The sequence below is a fragment of the Nansenia antarctica genome (genome assembly GCF_963989245.1).
Source record: "Nansenia antarctica genome assembly, chromosome: 15".
Lineage (NCBI taxonomy): Eukaryota > Metazoa > Chordata > Actinopteri > Argentiniformes > Microstomatidae > Nansenia > Nansenia antarctica.
In genome coordinates this window covers 21,874,609-21,895,077 of record NC_137685.1, presented here as the reverse complement: position 1 = coordinate 21,895,077, position 20,469 = coordinate 21,874,609, and the positions used below count along the sequence as shown (strand labels likewise).

General features: G+C 45.2%; 1 protein-coding gene across 1 annotated transcript in view; it reads left to right on the top strand.

The window, feature by feature from the left end:
- Positions 1-20,469, top strand: part of cacna2d2a (calcium channel, voltage-dependent, alpha 2/delta subunit 2a) — a gene marked incomplete at both ends in the record, with an annotated part of 202,727 nt that overhangs the window by 171,029 nt on the left and 11,229 nt on the right. The window contains 10 exon segments of the mRNA XM_080545882.1: positions 450-499; positions 4,263-4,352; positions 5,663-5,731; positions 11,491-11,565; positions 12,074-12,148; positions 12,551-12,622; positions 12,905-12,976; positions 14,253-14,314; positions 16,197-16,273; positions 19,780-19,876. Coding sequence (XP_080402008.1) covers positions 450-499; positions 4,263-4,352; positions 5,663-5,731; positions 11,491-11,565; positions 12,074-12,148; positions 12,551-12,622; positions 12,905-12,976; positions 14,253-14,314; positions 16,197-16,273; positions 19,780-19,876 — 739 coding nt within the window.

Genomic DNA, 20,469 nt, shown 5'->3' with positions numbered 1-20,469 from the left:
ACTCGTGGCTTTAATAACTCGGGAGCGGCGGCAGTTATTGACCCAGCCGAGTCGCTCCCCTCCATCCCTAATCAGCCTCCCTGCCTGGGGCTCAGCATCCCCAATGAGCCTCGCACATTTGTGTCTTCCAGAACGCTGATGGGTGGAGGTCAATGGCCGACCCCCGGCCCGGCTCGTCCGTTCGGGGCCGAAAGGCAATTATTGTTACCTAATAACCCGGGATGATTAGACATTTTTGCTCTACAAATGGAATTGTGTTGGACGGTTTTTTTCCTTCTCTCAGGCTGAACGGTTTTGTTGTTGTTGTCGTCGTCCCCCCCCACACCACCCCCATAATCATTAAGAGATCTGACACGGAGAATGGGAAGCAGTCGATAGTATGTTTTCTGTCACTGTAGAACCGGTTCATTGATTTTTTTCATGAAGTTTCTCGTTTTCTTCTTTTACAGGATACTACTTTGAGATCCCATCGATTGGAGCCATCAGAATTAACACACAGGTGAGGTGTCTTCTGTGTGTGTGTGTGTGTGTGTGTGTGTGTGTGTGTGTGTGTGTGTGTGTGTGTGTGTGTGCGTGTGTGTGTGTGTGTGTGTGTGTGCGTTCGTGCGTGTGTGCGTTCGTGCGTGTGTGTGCAAGCGTGTGTGCGTGCGTGTGTTTGTGTGTATGTATGCATGTGTGTGTGACAGATACGTGATCGGACACCTGTCCGTGTGAATCACAATGACACATCATTACATAGTTCAACGTGTACAACGCAACACTGGGCCTGTTTGCTCTCTGTAGTTCATTTTTAGTTCATATTCCCCCTTTGAAGATAATTATGCAGATGGTAGATAGGGGCTTGAAATAATCCATTACAAAAGCATTACAAGAAGGCTGGGAAAGAGATCTATAGGGAGGAGGGGAGCAGGCGGAGGGAGATGGAGGGATAAGGACACTGTTAGGCTTTCTACATGGTCTCTCACTGAGCTTAATGAGCCAAAGGGCTTCAGACTGGCTATGCTGACGAATCTAGCTCCCTCCCTTAGAACGTGCACACACACGCACAAGCACACTATTGCTAGCACACACTCACACACGCGCACGGCAGCGCACACACACGCATGCTAGCATGCACACACACACACGAGCGCCGCGCACGCGCACACTAAAGCTAGCGCGCACACACACACTCACATGCACGCAAGCATGCACACACACACACACACACACACACGCACGCGCACGCACACACACGCATGCTAGCATGCACACACACACACGCACAAGTACACTACTGCTAGCTCGCCGACACACACGCACGCACAAGCACCTGCACACACAAGCACACAGACACGTGTACACAAGCACACGCAAATGTGCGCGTGCACACAAACACACACACACACACAACCACACAAGCACCCGCACACACAAGCATAGAGACACGTGTACGCACATACACACACACACACACACACACACCTGCAGATCCTCTGTCCCACACACCCCATGCCCCCCCCCCCCCCCAGCCCCCCACACACACACTCACTCACACTCACACACACACACACACACACTCCGCTCCAGGCACTAGCAGGTCTCAGAGCCCCTTGGGATAACCTCATTCCAGCTGTAGAAATTGAGTGAGTTGCTAGGGGGACGGGGGGGTACGGGGGGACGGGGGGGGGGGGGGGGGGGTTCTATGCACCCCCGACCCCCCCCCCCCCAGCCCCCTCCCCTCCACAGAGTGATCAGGGCCCCTGAATAGACTGTCAGCTGTTCCATTAACTCTGGCATAATTATATTCTGAAAACTGCCACTTATTCTAATAGGTTTCCTACAACAGGTGTGTGACAGCGCCGGTTTATATAGGGACATTACACACACCTGTGGCACCGTCCACATGATCATACTCCCTCTCCCCAAAATGTCACATCGTATCACATGACTATGTGTGTGCTATGGTACGCTCCTGCTGTGCTATGGTACCATAGTCCTGGGTGACCTCTGAGAAGCCTGTTCTTTTAGTTGAGGTGTGTGCTCAGTGTCTCTCAGTGCCTCCCTGACCCCTCCCCCCCCGCCCCCCCTCTCTGCCCCCTCAGCCCGGGGCAAGGTGTCCAATAGTGGCCAATAGAATGACCTAGAATGGTTAGAATCGCTAGTCTTGAGAAGACACGTGATGTAGAGAGCGTGTCCATGCCAGTGGAGGTAGAAATCGGAGGGCGGGGGGGCTCATCGTAACGCGTGATGGAACGGAATGCGGAATGGTTGTCAGACACACGTGTTTGTTGACACCGTTCCTCCTACAGTGAGCTTTGTCCTCCGGTTTCTACCCCCCAACCAGCCTCCCCTGGCTCCGTGGTATAGCGTCGGTAGTGGTTGACCGTACCGGGTATGAACACCTCCCTTAACCCTAACCAACCTGAACCAACCGGTTCCGATCCGCGCGGTCGGTTTCCCCCCCCCCCCCCGCTATCCCTTTGAACCGAACAGCTCCCCCGGTAGGTTTACTTTTATGTTCTCTAGATTGTTCTAGTCAGGCGGAAAATGTCCCCTATATCCCATGAAAAGGTCTGCCTGTCACACCGGTCCTGATGAAAGATCTCCCCGTGGCACGTTAAACGGGGGGGGGTTCTGGCGAGCTAATAATAGAATAGGTTACGCCTGTCAGCCCTTCAGTGTTCAGGCCATGAATCACAAAACGTTCAGAGGCGTAGGACGCTGAAAAAACAGCAACCGTCCTTCCACGAATACCCCGGGAGGCGAGGCTATTGTGTGTGTAAGATGGATACACAAAATGGGTTATGGTCAGGGTCAGAGTTTCACTATTATGGTACATGGCTGTGCTGTAACGGGCGGGGGGACACAATGTGTTTGCGTTGTGTTAAAACACCATCCTCCTCACATACTCAGGCGTCGGTTCTGTTCTGCTGACTGGGCTCGGTTGGGCAACCTGATCCGTTTATCGTGATGTGGACGCAGCCTCTCAGCCACGGGGGGGGGGGGGGGGGGGGGAACTGTTGCCTAAGTTGGTTTCTGTCGTTTTTTCCCGATCCCATTTTCCCACAACGGAAAAAAAAACTCCATGGAAATAATTCAAACGGAATTGAATTGCGTCGCTAGGATCAGAAGCACGTTTTTTGGATTGCGGACGCCACATCTCCGGCCTACTAAGATGGTAAATGGTAAACGGACTGACTTATATAGCGCCTTTATCCAAAGTGCTTTACAACGGCCACTCGTTCACCCATTCACACACACATTCACACACCAATGGCGAGGTAGGCAAGCTACCATGCAAGGCGCCGGCCCGCTCACTGGGAGCAATTTGGGGTTCAGTGTCTTGACCCAAGGACACTTTGACATGTGGCCAGCCGGGGCTCGAACCGCCGATCTGCCGACCTTGCGATCATTAGACGGCGGCTCTACCTCCTGCACCAAAGCTGCCCCAGAGATGCTTCTCTGACAGCCAGAGGCAAGTTCTAACGTGGGGAGGGGTTCCCTCCTGTGTGACCTGGGTGGTCTGTCCATGTCAACGAGCCGCACAGTGGTTCCCTGCGGCGTTCCGTTTCCTGGATGGCATCCCGACACACCAGTACGATGATTTACCAAACAGTAAATCGATACGTTATTTTCAGGAAAACGTCTCCGCTGATTCAGTCCCAACAGTCACCTGTAGTGAAGGGACAATGTGATGACTTAACCCCTCTGTGTTTAACCCTTGACCCCTCTCCTGGCATGCAGACGAGCGTTCTCACCCCCCCCACGCCACAGAATTCCCCCGTCGGCGCCCCACGCGTCACCCACGGTCCTAATGTGATTTTAATAGCTCCTTCATAATGATGAATAACAGCCTTGGATGGCTGCAGAGTGAGGGCTTTACGGCCCCCCAGGGCCGGGGGCGGGGGGGGGGGGCGCCTTCGGCCTCCTGTTTTATTTGATGGAGAGAAACACTTTTTGTTTTTATGATGAATAAGGCTGACATGCTGTCTTACAGCTCACTGTTTTAACAAGCACCCTGTATAAGGCAAGCACTGGAACGCAATGGAGTGTAGGTGTGTGTGTGTGTGTGTGTGTGTGGGGTGGGGGGGGTGGTGGCTGTGGGTGGGTGTGCGTGTGCATGTGCGTGTCCATATGTTTATTAGTGTGTAAACATGGGTGTGTGTGTGTGTGTGTGTGTGTGTGTGTGTGTGTGTGTGTGTGTGTGCGTAGGTGGGTGGGTGTGCGTGTCCGTATGTTTACTAGTGTTAACGTGTGTGGTTGTGTTTTCCATGTCTCAGGAGTATCTGGACGTCCTGGGCCGGCCCATGGCCCTGGCTGGGACCAGAGCCAAGCAGGTCCAATGGACCAACGTCTACCAAGATGCCCTGGTGAGACGTACTGTAGACATGTACGGGAGGCTGGTGGAGGTAGAAATCGGAGGACGGGCTCCTTGTGATGGAATGTAATGGATGGAAATGCATTCCATGTATTACAATGAGCCCTTCCTCCTACCTCCACATGAACTAATAATGACATATAGAATTAGTCAATTTCAATGCAGTTCATCAGGTATACTAGACAAGATTTGTTGCACACAGATATACACTCACAGGACACCTTATTAGGAACACTGTACTAATATATAGTGTTCCTAATGCTGTTGTAGCCCATCCGCCTCAAGGTTCGACACGAGGTGCCATTCTGAGATGTTTTTCTGCTCACCACAATTGTACAGAGTGGTTATCTGAGTTACCGTAGCCTTTCTGTCAGCTCCAACCAGTCTGGCCGTCCTCCGTTGACCTCTGTCATCAACAAGGCGTTTCCGTCCACGGAACTGCCGCTCACTGGATGTTTTTTTCTTTATTGTACCATTCTGAGTCAATTCTAGAGACTGTTGTTGTGTGTGAAACTCCCAGGAGATCAGCAGTTTTAGAAATACTCCTACCAGCCTGTCTGGCACCAACAATCATGCCACAGTCAAAATCACTGAGATCTATTTTTTTCCCCATTCTGATGGTTGATGTGAACATTACCTGAAGCTGCTGGGCCATATCTGCAGGATTTGTTGTTACGTTATGTAACGTTGTAACATTATTTGAAAGAGACACATACATAAAATCACAGTGTGACACTCAATAACTAACAAGGATAAAATACAGAAAAGTCAGAGACTTCATTCCACTGTGGTCCTCGTCGACATGACAGTCCTGACACACAAGGCATCAACATATACAGTGGCAACAATCAAAACAACAATATAAAACACAATATGAAACAATATAAAACATTATGAAGCACTTTTAAACAAGGCATCCAGAAAACAAAAGCAGGCAATTTTTCTACCAATTTAGAGGCAATGGAAGTTTAAAAAAAATAATTTAAAACTACCAGCCACCTGTACTTTGTCAGAAACTGTTCTTCTATTTACATCTGACACTTTTAGCTTTTTAGGTTTTTAGTTTACTATTGACACCTAACTGGTTAAGGGACTGCCAGAGCTTTTTAGGTTTATTTTTATTCTCAATAAATGTATCCTGAAAAAAGGTTACTGTAACACTATGTTGGTGATAACCAGACCTATTCTATCAGATCTTCCGTACTGAGATGCTGATGTTGAGGTTGATGTTGGTGTTGATGTTGGTGTTGATGTTGGTGTTGATGTTGGTGTTGGTGTTGATGTTGATGTTTGTCCTGGCAGGGTTTGGGTCTGGTGATCACAGGAACCATGCCTGTCTTCAACCTCACTGCAGACGCAACCAACGCTCAGGTAGGTACTAATCCTCAGGTACGCTGAGGTAGGAACTAACACTCAGGGAGGAACTAACACTCAGGTAGGGGTTGAAGTATAGTAGACCAGCATGCAGCACTACAGCACATATCAAAGTTGTGTGCTGGAAAACCGTGTTACTGCGTAGGTGTAGTTATGGGTGATGTGCTCATTTAGAATTTTCTGTCTTTTGCGGCTTTTGACAAGCCATAACTTCTCCCTTAAAACATACTTATTGGTCAATTTACACAGGGGAGATTTTATTTTATTTTATTGAGTCCTGTAAGACCAAGGTGCATGGGGATAGAACACACAAACAGACAGACAGAGCAAAATCACACAATATTTCAAGTGAATAAAAGCAACAGGGAGAAACAACACAATCTGCTAACGAATTAATGGAAACAAAGAGAACAACAATGATATAAACCCTTAAGACATAAGCACAACCTAGAATAACAAAAACAATGTGGACAACAGAAGAAAAAAAAAGCAATAGATAGCAATAATCACATAACAACGGACCTGCTAAAACAGTTAACATTTTCAATGAATAAATCCACTAACATTCTCTTGCAATGTCCTAGGAATAAAGCTCAGAACTAGTGCTCCATGCCATTATCAAATGAACACATTCGAAGATATACTGCATAGTTTCCTTTAGCTTGATCAGCATATTTTTCCTTTATGATCTTCAGGGTGGATATGAAACTCTTTCAGTCAAGTCCTGTTGCTGTTTGTTCATTGTTTTCCACCAGCGACAGTTCCATCAATACAGATATATCAAACAGATGTAGACTTAAGATACCTTTACAAAAACAGAACGAGTCACATCATTATAGAAACAACAGGAATCTGGACGAGACCACGCTCGCTAACTGTCTCTGCCCATACCTCAATAATGTTGGCCATCAGTCATGTCTCATGGCATCTCAGCTGGTGCTCTGCAGCGCAACAGTGACTCCCTGAGGTGAGAACAGGTATAGCAGCAGGGAGTCTCGCCCCCCCCCCCCCCTCCCCAGTCCTCTATATCCACTGGCAGTGGATGTCTCTGCAGAAATCGAAGGACGGGGCTCATTTTAATGCATGGGGACAGAGTCGAAACGGAAAAACATACAATTTCCTCATTCCATTCCTTGCATTTACAGTAAGCCCTGTCCTCCGATTTCTACCTCCACCAGCCTCCCCTGGTCTGCCTGCAACATCACCTCAGTTGCTGCACTGTCTGACAGCCAGAGGCCTCAGTTACTTGCTTCTCTCTGCAAAAACTATGGGAAAAACAGGATGCAAATTATTGACTCTGGGATAATCAGGCAGTATACATATGAGTAATCGACTCAGTTTTTAGGGCGAAGATGTGGATTAATCCGACGGTACACAACATGATAAATGGCAGATGGCGGAGGAGAGCGTCTAAGCGTCACTACTAAGGCCGTGCGTGCCGTACTAAACAGCCGCCGGCTCTGCCGCCTAAAGCCGAGGATGTCGGATGCGAAGCTTGGCAGACATAAAAAAAAAAGACGAAAAAAAAGAAGTAATTCTTCCTTCTTCTAGCGTTGTCGCCACCGACGGCAAACTCTTTTGGCATAGATTACTCTTTCTTTAGATGTCGGATGGAGAGATGATTCACTTACTTACGCAAATGTGTTTGTCGTAAGTCGCTTTGGATAAAAGGCATCTGCGAAAATGCCCCAAAAAACGTAAATGTGACATGATCAGTGAGAGAGGCGTACTGTAGCCTCCGGGTGTAGCACGTGGCTAGGGAGCAAGGAAGCACCATAGAGACAGTGGAGGCTGGCGGAGGTAGAAATCGGAGGACGGCCTCATTGTAAATGCGTGGAATGGAATGAAGAACGGTGAACCCCTGATACCGTTCTCCTCATTCCGGTCCATGCATGACAATAAGCCCCGTCCTCTGATTTCTACCTCCGCCAGCCTCCACTGCCATTGAGATACATCCAGATACTGTTTATCTAGAGATACTGTTCTCCTTGAACAAGATCTAGACTGTTGGACTGACCTCGGCAGAGACCAGACGTAGACACTGTTCTATCTCTGACTGTTCTAAAGACTGTTCTATCTCTGACTGTTCTAAAGACTGTTCTATCTCTGACTGTTCTAAAGACTGTTCTATCTCTGACTGTTCTAAAGACTGTTCTATCTCTGTCTGTTCTAAAGACTGTTCTATCTCTGACTGTTCAAAAGACTGTTCTATCTCTGTCTGTTCTAAAGACTGTTCTATCTCTGACTGTTCTAAAGACTGTTCTATCTCTGACTGTTCTAAAGACTGTTCTATCTCTGACTGTTCTAAAGACTGTTCTATCTCTGACTGTTCAAAAGACTGTTCTATCTCTGTCTGTTCTAAAGACTGTTCTGTCTCTGACTGTTCTAAAGACTGTTCTGTCTCTGACTGTTCTAAAGACTGTTCTATCTCTGACTGTTCTAAAGACTGTTCTGTCTCTGTCTGTTCTAAAGACTGTTCTGTCTCTGACTGTTCTAAAGACTGTTCTGTCTCTGTCTGTTCTAAAGACTGTTCTATCTCTGACTGTTCTAAAGACTGTTCTGTCTCTGTCTGTTCTAAAGACTGTTCTGTCTCTGACTGTTCTAAAGACTGTTCTATCTCTGACTGTTCAAAAGACTGTTCTATCTCTGTCTGTTCTAAAGACTGTTCTATCTCTGACTGTTCTAAAGACTGTTCTGTCTCTGTCTGTTCTAAAGACTGTTCTGTCTCTGACTGTTCTAAAGACTGTTCTATCTCTGACTGTTCTATCTCTGACTGTTCTAAAGACTGTTCTAAAGACTGTTCTGTCTCTGACTGTTCTAAAGACTGTTCTATCTCTGTCTGTTCTAAAGACTGTTCTGTCTCTGACTGTTCTAAAGACTGTTCTGTCTCTGACTATTCTAAAGACTGTTCTATCTCTGACTGTTCTAAAGACTGTTCTATCTCTGTCTGTTCTAAAGACTGTTCTGTCTCTGTCTGTTCTAAAGACTGTTCTATCTCTGACTGTTCTAAAGACTGTTCTGTCTCTGACTGTTCTAAAGACTGTTCTGTCTCTGACTGTTCTAAAGACTGTTCTGTCTCTGACTGTTCTAAAGACTGTTCTATCTCTGACTGTTCTAAAGACTGTTCTATCTCTGTCTGTTCTAAAGACTGTTCTGTCTCTGACTGTTCTAAAGACTGTTCTATCTCTGACTGTTCTAAAGACTGTTCTATCTCTGACTGTTCTAAAGACTGTTCTATATCTGACTGTTCAAAAGACTGTTCTATCTCTGACTGTTCTAAAGACTGTTCTATCTCTGACTGTTCTAAAGACTGTTCTATCTCTGTCTGTTCTAAAGACTGTTCTGTCTCTGACTGTTCTAAAGACTGTTCTATCTCTGACTGTTCTAAAGACTGTTCTATCTCTGACTGTTCTAAAGACTGTTCTATCTCTGACTGTTCAAAAGACTGTTCTATCTCTGACTGTTCTAAAGACTGTTCTATCTCTGTCTGTTCTAAAGACTGTTCTATCTCTGACTGTTCTATCTCTGACTGTTCTAAAGACTGTTCTATCTCTGACTGTTCTAAAGACTGTTCTATCTCTGACTGTTCTAAAGACTGTTCTGTCTCTGACTGTTCTAAAGACTGTTCTATCTCTGACTGTTCTAAAGACTGTTCTATCTCTGACTGTTCTAAAGACTTCTGTCTCTGACTGTTCTAAAGACTGTTCTGTCTCTGACTGTTCTAAAGACTGTTCTATCTCTGACTGTTCTAAAGACTGTTCTGTCTCTGACTGTTCTAAAGACTGTTCTGTCTCTGTCTGTTCTAAAGACTGTTCTATCTCTGACTGTTCTAAAGACTGTTCTGCCTCTGTCTGTTCTAAAGACTGTTCTGTCTCTGTCTGTTCTAAAGACTGTTCTATCTCTGACTGTTCTAAAGACTGTTCTATCTCTGACTGTTCTAAAGACTGTTCTGTCTCTGACTGTTCTAAAGACTGTTCTGTCTCTGACTGTTCTAAAGACTGTTCTATCTCTGACTGTTCTAAAGACTGTTCTATCTCTGACTGTTCTAAAGACTGTTCTATCTCTGTCTGTTCTAAAGACTGTTCTATCTCTGACTGTTCAAAAGACTGTTCTATCTCTGTCTGTTCTAAAGACTGTTCTATCTCTGACTGTTCTAAAGACTGTTCTATCTCTGACTGTTCTAAAGACTGTTCTATCTCTGACTGTTCTAAAGACTGTTCTATCTCTGACTGTTCAAAAGACTGTTCTATCTCTGTCTGTTCTAAAGACTGTTCTGTCTCTGACTGTTCTAAAGACTGTTCTGTCTCTGACTATTCTAAAGACTGTTCTATCTCTGACTGTTCTAAAGACTGTTCTATCTCTGTCTGTTCTAAAGACTGTTCTGTCTCTGTCTGTTCTAAAGACTGTTCTATCTCTGACTGTTCTAAAGACTGTTCTGTCTCTGACTGTTCTAAAGACTGTTCTGTCTCTGACTGTTCTAAAGACTGTTCTGTCTCTGACTGTTCTAAAGACTGTTCTATCTCTGACTGTTCTAAAGACTGTTCTATCTCTGTCTGTTCTAAAGACTGTTCTGTCTCTGACTGTTCTAAAGACTGTTCTATCTCTGACTGTTCTAAAGACTGTTCTATCTCTGACTGTTCTAAAGACTGTTCTATATCTGACTGTTCAAAAGACTGTTCTATCTCTGACTGTTCTAAAGACTGTTCTATCTCTGACTGTTCTAAAGACTGTTCTATCTCTGTCTGTTCTAAAGACTGTTCTGTCTCTGACTGTTCTAAAGACTGTTCTATCTCTGACTGTTCTAAAGACTGTTCTATCTCTGACTGTTCTAAAGACTGTTCTATCTCTGACTGTTCAAAAGACTGTTCTATCTCTGACTGTTCTAAAGACTGTTCTATCTCTGTCTGTTCTAAAGACTGTTCTATCTCTGACTGTTCTATCTCTGACTGTTCTAAAGACTGTTCTATCTCTGACTGTTCAAAAGACTGTTCTATCTCTGACTGTTCTAAAGACTGTTCTATCTCTGTCTGTTCTAAAGACTGTTCTATCTCTGACTGTTCTATCTCTGACTGTTCTAAAGACTGTTCTATCTCTGACTGTTCTAAAGACTGTTCTATCTCTGACTGTTCTAAAGACTGTTCTGTCTCTGACTGTTCTAAAGACTGTTCTATCTCTGACTGTTCTAAAGACTGTTCTATCTCTGACTGTTCTAAAGACTGTTCTGTCTCTGACTGTTCTAAAGACTGTTCTGTCTCTGACTGTTCTAAAGACTGTTCTATCTCTGACTGTTCTAAAGACTGTTCTGTCTCTGACTGTTCTAAAGACTGTTCTGTCTCTGTCTGTTCTAAAGACTGTTCTATCTCTGACTGTTCTAAAGACTGTTCTGCCTCTGTCTGTTCTAAAGACTGTTCTGTCTCTGTCTGTTCTAAAGACTGTTCTATCTCTGACTGTTCTAAAGACTGTTCTATCTCTGACTGTTCTAAAGACTGTTCTGTCTCTGACTGTTCCAAAGACTGTTCTATCTCTGACTGTTCTAAAGACTGTTCTATCTCTGACTGTTCTAAAGACTGTTCTATCTCTGACTGTTCTAAAGACTGTTCTATCTCTGACTGTTCTAAAGACTGTTCTATCTCTGACTGTTCTAAAGACTGTTCTATCTCTGACTGTTCTAAAGACTGTTCTATCTCTGACTGTTCTAAAGACTGTTCTATCGCTGTTCTATCTCACTGTTCCATCTCTGTCAAACCTCCACACAGAACCAGCTCATCCTGGGAGTCATGGGAGTGGATATTGCCATTAATGAAATTAAGAAGAAGGTGCCGACGTATAGGGTGAGTATGCGCACATGCACGCGCACACACACACACACACACACACACATGCACGCGCACACACGCATGCATGCACACGCATGCACACACACACATGTTGAATGTTATTTGTAATGTATGTTTTAAATGTGGACCCCACTAAAAGTAGCTCATGCCTATGGGCATAGCTAATGGGGATCCTTCCAATAAATAAACAAATAAACACACACACACACACACACACATACACGCATGCACGTGCGCACACACACACACACACACACACATGCACACACACACACATACACACACGCACACACATGCACACACACACACACATGCATGCACACGCATGCACGCACACACAAGTGCACGCACGCACACACAGGTAAGCAAATACCAGCAGTGGAAGGATTTATTTAGGATTTCCATGTTGCCCGGGGTTTAGACGAAGGTCATTAGAAGGTCATTAGAAGAGAACATGTAATGGCTTTGGAGTGAACCTCTGCCTCTCTCTCTCTCTCTCTAGCTTGGGCCCAATGGATATATCTTCGCCATTGACCCTAATGGTTATGTCCTCCTGCACCCAAACCTGCAGCCCAAGGTAGGAGTGACACTGTCCTCAGCCCCATTTCTCTCTGTCAATCAATCAATCAATCAATAATAATTGTCTCAAAGTGCTTCACAACAAGAACAATTACTGCACTATCATAAGAGCTTGTTCTTCTTCTTCTGCTTCTTCTTCCTCTTCTTCTTCCTCCTCTTCTTCTTCTTCTTCTTCTTCCTCTTCTTCTTCTTCTTCCTCCTCTTCTTCTTCTTCTTCTTCTTCTTCTTCCTCTTCTTCTTCTTCTTCTTCTTCTTCTTCTTCCTCTTCTTCTTCTTCCTCCTCTTCTTCTTCTTCTTCTTCTCTGGGAGAAGTGGTGTACCGTGTGTTCACAGATCTCTGCTCGGTTACAGTCTGTAAATCCCTGTTGTCTGATTGGCTCCCTGTTCCCTCTCCGCTCAGATCTTTAACTTCAGAGAGCCGGTCACTCTGGACTTCCTGGACGCTGAGCTGGAGGACAACTCCAAGGTGGAGGTAAAGACACGAGTCCACCTGGAGAGGCTGGTGGAGGTAGAAATCAGAGGACAGGGCTCATTGATTATGCAGGGAACGTGTTCTCCATGAACAATGTGTTTGATACCGTTCCTCAGTCCATTCCATGCATTACAATGAGCCCGTCCTCCCAGCTCTGTAAGATTGTGGTGGCCATTTTTTAAAGTAACTCTCTCTCTCTCTCTCTCTCTCTCTCTCTCTCTCTCTCTCTCTCTCTCTCTCTCTCTCTCTCTCTCTCTCTCTCTCTCTCTCTCTCTCTCTCAGATCCGTCAGCTCATGATTGATGGCAAACCGGGGCAAAAGAGAATCAAGTCACTCATTAAGTCAATTGATGAGGCAAGTCCTCCATAAAGTATATGAGACTCACCCACGGTCCATACTTGGCACCATCCAGGATAATGTTATCAGCGTTTCCCCCCCAAAGAATGCAAGAGCGGCGCCACTGTTTAAACATTTCACGGCGAATTAAAGCGTAGGGAGTAATTACGGAAGAACTATCTTTTGTTCGCTAAAGACATCGTTCAAAACCAGAAGTAAGAAAGCTTTCGGATGTTCCTCAGTGAATTCAGCATTTTAGCTGTATTTATTTTATCCCCCCATTTTGACATGAATAAACGGTTGAGTCGAGTTTTGGAAAATGTAACCAGCACCAGCACCACGCTGTTCAAGAAACTCCCAAGGAGAACCCTGGCTGTTCTGATGACCCGTCTTCACACAGCGGTGTTATCTGTGTAAACCTGTGATCTCCGGGCCACACCGGACACCTCTACCTCAGCAGCGAGTGTGTGTCATTTCGGAGCCCATGTTAACACTACAACAGCCTATGTTACCTACTAGTCGAGCCGCCTTTTTAGAATGTAAATCTGCTATTTACACACAGAGATCACTAGAGGGCGCTTCTTTTTTTTAGCCTGCCTCCTCCTACACAGAAAAACTGCAAAACAGCTTTATACTATCTGATCCTGAAGTGATTTTTAAAAATGTAAGGATACTGGGGTGGTAGAACGCACATATCTAGGAAAAGTCATGAAAGGAGGGTCCTGAAATTTGATCGAGTGCAAAGATAGACATTTTCTTTTTTTACTCACAGGGGTCACCGTGACCCCTCACGGCTCTTCTAGTGTTAACAGCTTAGAGCAGCCACACGGCCCGCCTGAGCCACGCGTCTCATGCTGTGTGGCTGCTCTAACCTGTTAACGTGAGCGCAGAAATGACGCGCACGCGCTGCTGAGGTAGAGGTGTCCGGCGCGGCCCGGACGTGACACTGCTCTCTCTCTACTGCGGCGGAGTGACGTGCTTCTCATCCAGATCGTGAGCTTAGAATGATAAGGTTCTATCTCCGTTTAGAATGATAAGGTTCTATCTCCGTTTCGGGTAGTTCAGAGATATTGAGAGTCAAAGTTTTTACATTCCATTATGTTTTATGAGATGGAACCTTTGTATTTTATTAATTACTAGCAAAAAAAAAAATCAACATTTAAGAAATAACACCACACAGGCATTAATAAACACCTAATGGATCAGATTATGTAAAAAACTAAATTTTGACCGAAAATGGTGATAGAACCTTATAATTCTAACGTCACGAGATGTTGTTGTCATGTGATTCCAGAGGTACATCGATGAGGCCATGCGTACGTACACGTGGACGCCGGTGGAGGGCACGGATTACAGGTGGGTTCCGAGCAACCACGGACATATGATCACGTTTGTTGATCATATGACGTGCATACGATCACGTTTGTTGATCATATGATGTGCATACGATCACGTTTGTTGATCATATGATGTGCATACGATCACGTTTGTTGATCATATGATGTGCATACGATCACGTTTGTTGATCATATGACGTGCATACGATCACGTTTGTTGATCATATGATGCGCATACGATCACGTTTGTTGATCATATGACGTGCATACGATCACGTTTGTTGATCATATGACGTGCATACGATCACGTTTATTGATTATATGACGTCCATACGATCACGTTTGTTGATCATATGATGTGCATACGATCACGTTTATTGATTATATGACGTGCATACGATCACGTTTGTTGATCATATGACGTGCATACGATCACGTTTGTTGATCATATTACGTGCATACGATCACGTTTGTTGATCATATGATGTGCATACGATCACGTTTATTGATCATATGATGTGCATACGATCACGTTTGTTGATCATATGATGTGCATACGATCATGTTTATTGATCATATGCACAGGATACAGCATGTCAATTGTACAATGAAATACTAACTTTGCCAGCTTCCTCTCAACAGTGCCAAAATCACGACGTGACAATCAAAATACAATAATAACACAATAGGCAGGAAGTGTGATGTTGTGATTTAGGGGTGAAATCCAACAACCTTCACCTGACCTTGGAGTGAGATCTACGACATCAGAGGATGGGCTTATTGTAATTCATGGAATGGAATGAGCAATGATATATATATATATATGTATATATATATATATATATATATATATAGAGAGAGAGAGAGAGAGAGAGAGAGAGGGAGAGAGGGAGAGAAAGAGAGAGAGGCAGAGGTAGACAGAGAGAGAGAAGCAGAGAGACAGAGAGGCAGAGAGATGCAGAGAAACAGAGAGACAAAGAGAGACAGCCTTCTCCAAAGGCCAAGCTGCTGGGGGAAGCCATAACTTCAAAACAATAATATTTTATTTAGGGGTCAAATCCAACCTTCACCCGTCCATAAGACTGATACCTGCCCTTGGCCTGAGTCTACTGTATGAGTGAGATCTACTGTATAGCCGTAGTTGCCTGGCATTGACGCCTGACATTCATCAACCACCGGAGTGTGTAAATGCACTATCATGAGCGCCATCGATCACACATGGAACATCCACACCATCTATGACAGAACAGACTCAGGTTGTTCATTTCCCTTCCTGTCAGAATGCGTACGTCTGCCGCGTGATCCATCTGAATCACCGTCAATTAAGAGCCGTTCCTTGTTCTCCTGTTCTCATAAAAGCACGGTGGTTTTCTAAGCACACGTTAACTGCATGGTTTATTCATCTCAGAAACGAGGCTGAATGTTTAGGGGTTGCATGATAATGACATTCCCTCCAGGCTACTCTAGATATTCAATAGTCCTACAAATGGCTGATGAATATTTTGTTACTATGCATTTGTTGGCAGAGAGCCAGGTTGTGGTTACCATGGTGCAGTCTTTATTCGCCCCTTAATTCTATTAACACAAGTATCAGTTGTTATTTATTATTTCTTTTCTTGGATATCATTTCAATTGTATTGTCAGTGCAAGTTGTTGTTGTTGTTGTTGTTGTAAGCAACGTTGGCACATTTGGCCAAGGAGGTGTGTGTGTGTGTGTGTGTGTGTGTGTGTGTGTGTGTGTGTGTGTGTGTGTGTGTGTGTGTGTGTGTGTGTGTGCGTGCGTGCGTGCGTGCGTGCGTGCGTGTGTTTGCGCGTGTGTGTGTGTGCGTGCGTGTGTGTGCGTGTTAGGACAGATATGTCTCTGGTCCTCATGTTGTGTTGTGTCCACCTCGCCCCTGCAGTCTAGGGTTGGTCCTCCCCACATACAGTGAAAACCACATCAAGGCCAACCTGAGTGACCAGATCCTTCAGGTCCAGTGTAAGTACCTGGAGACACCCACCTCTCTCTCTCTCTCTCTTTCTCTCTTTCTCTCTCTCTCTCTCTCTCTCTCTCTCTCTCTCTCTCTCTCTCTCTCTCTACCGAATATGACCGTACGCCCCCCTTACTCAGTACTGCGTCCTGGGTCTCTAACGCTAACCAACGCCACCGTAGGGTCCGTCCAAGTGGAGCTACCCCCCTACCCCCCCTCTCCTTGCCCCCCCCCTTCTCCCCTGTCAGAGTGACAGGACCATACTAGGAGTGAAGACCCCCTCCTCTACAGCTCCCCCCTCTCCCTCCTGTCTTCATGCTGTGCTGTATACTATGGTGATTTTTTTTCTTCTCTCTCTGGAAGAAAAAATCTGAAATGACAGAAAGGTGAAAGCTGTGGTTTTACTGTGTTTACTTAAGGTGAAAATAATATATTATTATTATTTTTTTGGCCAAATGCTCTCGCCTCTTCTCCACCAAGTAATGATTCTGAAGCGTCTTTGTGTTTTTAAAATATTGATGTTTCCAAAACCGTGTGAAAATAGGCATGCTTTTCACTCCTGTTTAGATTTTTTTTCTTTTATGATTTCGGAGAGTATTTTTCTCTGATTTTCTTTTTCCTTTTTTTTTTTTCTTTCCGTGTGACTTTTTCTTTTGGCCTGCTTACGTGTGTTTGTTGACGTCCTCAAGCTTTGGAATCATTCAGTAGATAAACTCCCACGACCCGAGACAGACAGGGGTGCGTCTGTCCGTCCTCCGTGGGAGTTTGAGTTTTGTTGGTCTCCATGGAGACACCTGTTGTCTTTTGTCATCCTTTCTTTCTCCAGACCTCGTTGCTCCGCTCTTTTCCTGGTTCATTCGGTTTGTTTTCTTTTTTTTCTTCTTTCCTCTGTTTGTTTCTTTTTTTCTTTTTCTTTCCTCTGTTGGTTTCTTTCACAGTGACACAGTCACACGTTCCTTACTGTTTCATTTTTATATTTATTTCTTTTTCAGTCTCTTAACTTTCCGATTTTTTCCTTTTCCTCATTGGTTCAGTCTCCGTTATATTCTTGCAAAAAAGAAAAAGAAAAAAAACTTTTTTTTTGCTCTTTTTCATTTGACTTCCTTTCTTTCTCGTCTGTTTGACTTACTTGGTTTCGTTCTTTTGAGAAAACAATATTTTTATTCAAACAAGTAATTGAATAAAATATTGTCTGTGACCCCCCCTTCCCACCCAACCCCCTGTTTCTTTTCTTGCTCACTCTTCTCTGATGGATCCCACAGTGCCATACACCAAGGGCAAGTATTCTCCATATTGGTCCACATCCTCTCCCTCTACCTCCTACTCCCTCCCGCTGCCTCCTCCCACACCTCCCACCCTCAACCTCCTGCTGCCCCCCACCCTCACCTGTCCCAGCCTGCTTGCCTCTGTTCCTGCCCGTCTTGCCTTCAAGACCCTCCTCCTCCTCCTCCTCTTCCTCTTCCTTGTCCTCCTCCTCACTCTCCACCCACCCACCCACCCTCCCGCTGCAGCTCAGACCCCATCTCTCTCACAACGGCTCCTCCAAGTCTCCAACCTCACACCCACGTCTCTGGTTCTCCAGTCACACTCAGGTCTCTGACGCACTCCTACACCTCCAAAGAAGACAGATATTCATGTTCTCTGTTAAAAACCTGTCTTTTGTCCCCCCTAACCCCCCCCCACCCTCCCCTCTGTGGATAGGTCCAAACTGGTTGTGTATCACCTTACACCTTCTCTCTCTCTCTCTCTCTTTCTGTCTCTCGCTGCTATCTCTTTTTCTCCTTGTCTCATTCTCTCCATCTCTCTCTCTGTCTCTTTCTCTCCTGGTCTCGTTTTTCTTCATCTCTCCCTTACTCTCTCTACTTCACTCTTTCTTTTCTCAATGTCACTCTATTTCTCTCTCTCACTCTCTCTCTCTCTCTCTCTCTCTGTCTGTCTTACAATGTCATTGGAGCTAAAAGGATGTCTTAACTCTCACACCAGTGTACAGGGATCAAGGAGCCTCCGGTTTCTATCCTCACGTTTAAAGAGAAGCACAGAGGAGCTATAGGAATGTCCTCCATCTTACCTTCAGGCCAGAGCTGCCTAAACTCTCACCATATAATGACTAGGCATAATTCATCATATTAATGAAGTCTGAAGTTGACCCCCTGTTGAAGCGGTCTTTAGCTTAGCATAATTGAAGCTTCTCCCATACCTTTAAGTGCAGCTCCATTGTCCCCATCGTAATTCAACTGAGAATGTCACCACAGTAGTCTAGGGTAAAATCACCATTATTAAAATAACTATTATGATATTATTATAGCATTTTAGCCCTGAATGATTCTGCCCTCTTGTCGGCAATCACCGAGACTATTAGCATGTTAGCTCACTACGGCGGTCCCCATAGTAGATGAATGGAGATGTTATACTATAATAGCTCAACTGAATTGTGTCCCGTGTCAGCGTTCCCGGCGGATCTCTTCAGGGCCACCCTGAGCCCAGCCGCCCTGGTCCTCCCGCGTTGTCGGGTGACAGAGACGCCCCGAGGCGCCCCGACTCGTTCGTTTGTTGTCCCTCTGTAAACCCCTGTCTCCATCAGCTTGTCTCCCCCCCTCCGCCCATCACCCCTCAGACTGCTGGGGGAACGGCCCCCCTCCACCTCCACTTCCTCAAAAAAATATGACCCGGATGTGCACTGCATTGTGGGCGGAACACTACCTGGGCACTCGTTTATTATTGTCCGTCTTTGACACTTTGTCAGGCCTTCGATTTTAGATCATATACTGTACCGGTACTTCCCTGAACACTCTGTAAAAGTATGACAAAGTTAATGTTATGATAATAGATATATTTCTCTTTATTTAATAGATTAAAAGACTCTTAGATCTCTACTTTTTTTTTAAATATATATATATATATCCCAAACTAACCCAAATTAATTAAAGCTTATTGTTTCCTCAAGAGCTCCAGAAAGTTCCAGAAAGTTGCCCTTAAACATGCCCTTCACAATGCAATGCATCTCCCCTGATTGTGTGTCTCTCGGTGCCCCTCTCCCCTGCCAGTCTGAAGGGTGAAAACCTCCATCAGGACCCCCCCGCGCCACCACACCCACCTCCCCCCTGCAATAGTTGGCCATGTTGATGCCTGTCTGAAAAAGAAAATGCACTCATTGTGGGTACAATATGTCTGAGAACTCATTTCCAGTACGGTGTGTTAATGCTGGCTAAGTCAGTTCTCAGACATTCCGGAAAAGAAAGTGCAGAAAAGAAAAAGATCTGGTGGTTTCCAATGGTTACGATCTTCTAAAAGCGGACCAATGTACACAAAGTAAGTGCTGGTGAAACTGTTAATGCAGTCCGGTTCCATTCAAAGGCACCATATTGGCTAACACCGGTGTTGTTCCCCACATGATTCCTCGGTGTTGCTATGGTAAAACTCCCTTTCCGCGTTCCTCCCTGCAACCCCTGAAGAACAGCTGCTGTTGTCCCAGAACCCCCCCACCCACCCCCCCTCCCCCACTGCTCTGCTTCAGGCTCTTCCCAGATAACCTTCCCCCTTTCTGTTGCAGATTTTGAATCTCTGCTGCCCAACAGTTTTGAGTCTGAAGGACATGTATTCATAGCTCCCAGGTAGCCTTGTGTGAATGCTTTGCTGTCTTCCCCTTTTTGTTTGATGCTCTTTCACTGATTGTGGGTCCACCACCACTACCATCAACCACTACCACCCTCAGCCCAAACGCATTAGTCTGTTTATCATAAATACCACCCCCCAATACCCCCATACATCTGTCGGTCACACCCCTAATTTTTCTTGTGCCATTCAAGATTGTGTTCCTGGTTTTTTTGTGTGTCTGTCTATGTGTGCTGTCTTGTTGTTGTTGTTGTTGTTGTTGTTGTTGGTGGTGGTGGTGGTGGTCATGTTGTTGGTTTCTCATCTCCTGGTTTTACTTTAACGTGTATTTCAATGTTTTTTTTAAAAGATAACAGAATTTATTGGCCACTTATTTGGAATTCACCACATCCATCTTTCTCCCCCCTCCCCCAACATCCCAAAACGTGTCTCCACGTCCCAAGCACCCTTCCTGAGTCACCACACCCTCTTCAGCATGCTGCCTGGCGGTTCTGCATGCGTTTATACGCTTGTGTGCATATCTCAGGGTGTGTTCGTTGACTGTGTGCAAATGTTGAGATCTTGAGAATGAAAGACAGGTACTCTCTCCAAT